Source organism: Vitis riparia, chromosome 16 (genome assembly GCF_004353265.1).
Source record: "Vitis riparia cultivar Riparia Gloire de Montpellier isolate 1030 chromosome 16, EGFV_Vit.rip_1.0, whole genome shotgun sequence".
NCBI lineage: Eukaryota > Viridiplantae > Streptophyta > Magnoliopsida > Vitales > Vitaceae > Vitis > Vitis riparia.
The window spans coordinates 5739134-5740855 of NC_048446.1; the positions used below are offsets into that span (position 1 = coordinate 5739134).

A 1722-nucleotide genomic window follows, 5' to 3' on the forward strand; every position below is an offset into this window, starting at 1 on the left:
TAAAAAATTGAACCTTGTGATTCAAAATGTATAGATTTAGTTCTTAATGTTGGGCATCTTTGCATTAAAATTCTCAAGAGTCTCTTTCTAGTGTTCTTCAAATTTAGCCTATAAATAGATGCAATGGTTACTATTCCACCCAAACCCAAAATTAGTAAATATTCTACAATATCATGGGGAAAGTTTCCCAATTGTTGATGATTATCTTCCTTACTCTCATCATACATTCCTATTCAGAAACTATTCATAAGATGGGAAGCGGCTTTAATGGAATGTATGGCATGTATCGTGAAGTACCTGGTGGTCCAGATCCATTACATAACGGAAGGAAAGGTAAGATGGGAAAGGACACATATGGAACGTATCGTGAAGTGCCTGGAGGTCCAGATCCATTACACAATGGAAGGAAAGGTCAGATGGGAGAGGGCACATATGGAACGTATCAGGAGGTGTCTGGTGGTCCAAATCCATCACATAACGGACAGAAAGCAGGTCAGATGGGAAAGGACATGTATGGAGTGTATCGTGAAGTGCCTGGTGGTCCAGATCCATTGCATAACGGATGGAAAGGTCAGACGGGAAAGGACTCCTACGGAATGTATCGTGAAGTACCTGGAGGTCCAGATCCATTACATAATGGAAGGAAAGGTTATATGGGATCAAAAACATAAGGAATGTATCATGAAGTGGCTAGAGATCGAGATCCTTTGCGTACCTCTTAGCATGTTTGTCTCTTACGTGATCAAGTAAATAAAATAATGGTTTGTGAAATTCTCAAAAAAAAAATATTTTGGTGTGCTTGTGCAATATATTTGTGTGCTAAATGTGTTTTGTTTTCTTGATTCTCACTTTAAAAATACATTTATTTATTTATTTTTTTAATAATAAAGACCAACAAAAACAATGTGTTATTTTTGTTAATGAAGATTAGACAAAATAAATTTTTATAAAATCTTATTAGTGAAGAGCATTGCTAATACGTTTTTTTTTTCTTCCAAATTTCACATACCTTTTACATACTGGGAAATAGATGCTACATTTTAGTTTTTCTTTACGAATATGAGAAGTCTCCTTTATAATTACAAATAATTAGAAAGGAATATTCAATATATATATATATATATATATATATATATATATATATTTTGTATGAAGCTTTTTGTTTTGAAATGACAATTATATAAAATTATGATGGAAAATTTACTTAATTCACATATATTCTAAAATCTTGAGATTTTTAGAATTATTAGGCAATACGAAATCTTATATTCATTTTATAGTAAAAATTGTCAAAAGAAATTTTATACTTTTCTATAGTAAAAATTAAGGGCATGTTTGGTAACTGTTTCTAAAACAATTTTAAAAAATGGTTTTTGAGAATAGTTTTTGAAAAATGTTCTCTAATTTAAAAACAAAAGTTTGTTTGAAAACCTAAAATGCTTTTAATATTTTTAAATATGTTTTAAAAATAATTTTTATATCTAGTTTTTTATTTTTAATCATTTCACATGTTTGTATAATTATTTGTTAAAATAGTCCTCACAAAATAAGTGAAAATAACATAAAATAACTAAAAAATGTTCTTTGAAAATATTCTAAATAAATTTTTGTTGTCAAGTGTGTTTTTTTTGTATTTTTTTGTTTTGAAGAACAAAAAACCTGTTCTAAAAAATAGTTTGCAAATATTTATCTTTATTTCTAATTAAATTTCTTTGTACCATG

General features: G+C 28.6%; 1 protein-coding gene across 1 annotated transcript; it reads left to right on the top strand.

Annotated features, from left to right (window-relative positions):
- The first annotated feature begins 251 nt into the window (after positions 1–251).
- On the top strand, positions 252–671 carry LOC117933183 (CLAVATA3/ESR (CLE)-related protein 1-like). The gene has a single exon (XM_034854577.1). The coding sequence runs from the start codon at positions 252–254 to the stop codon at positions 669–671; it is 420 nt and encodes a 139-aa protein (XP_034710468.1).
- The last annotated feature ends 1051 nt before the right edge of the window (positions 672–1722 follow it).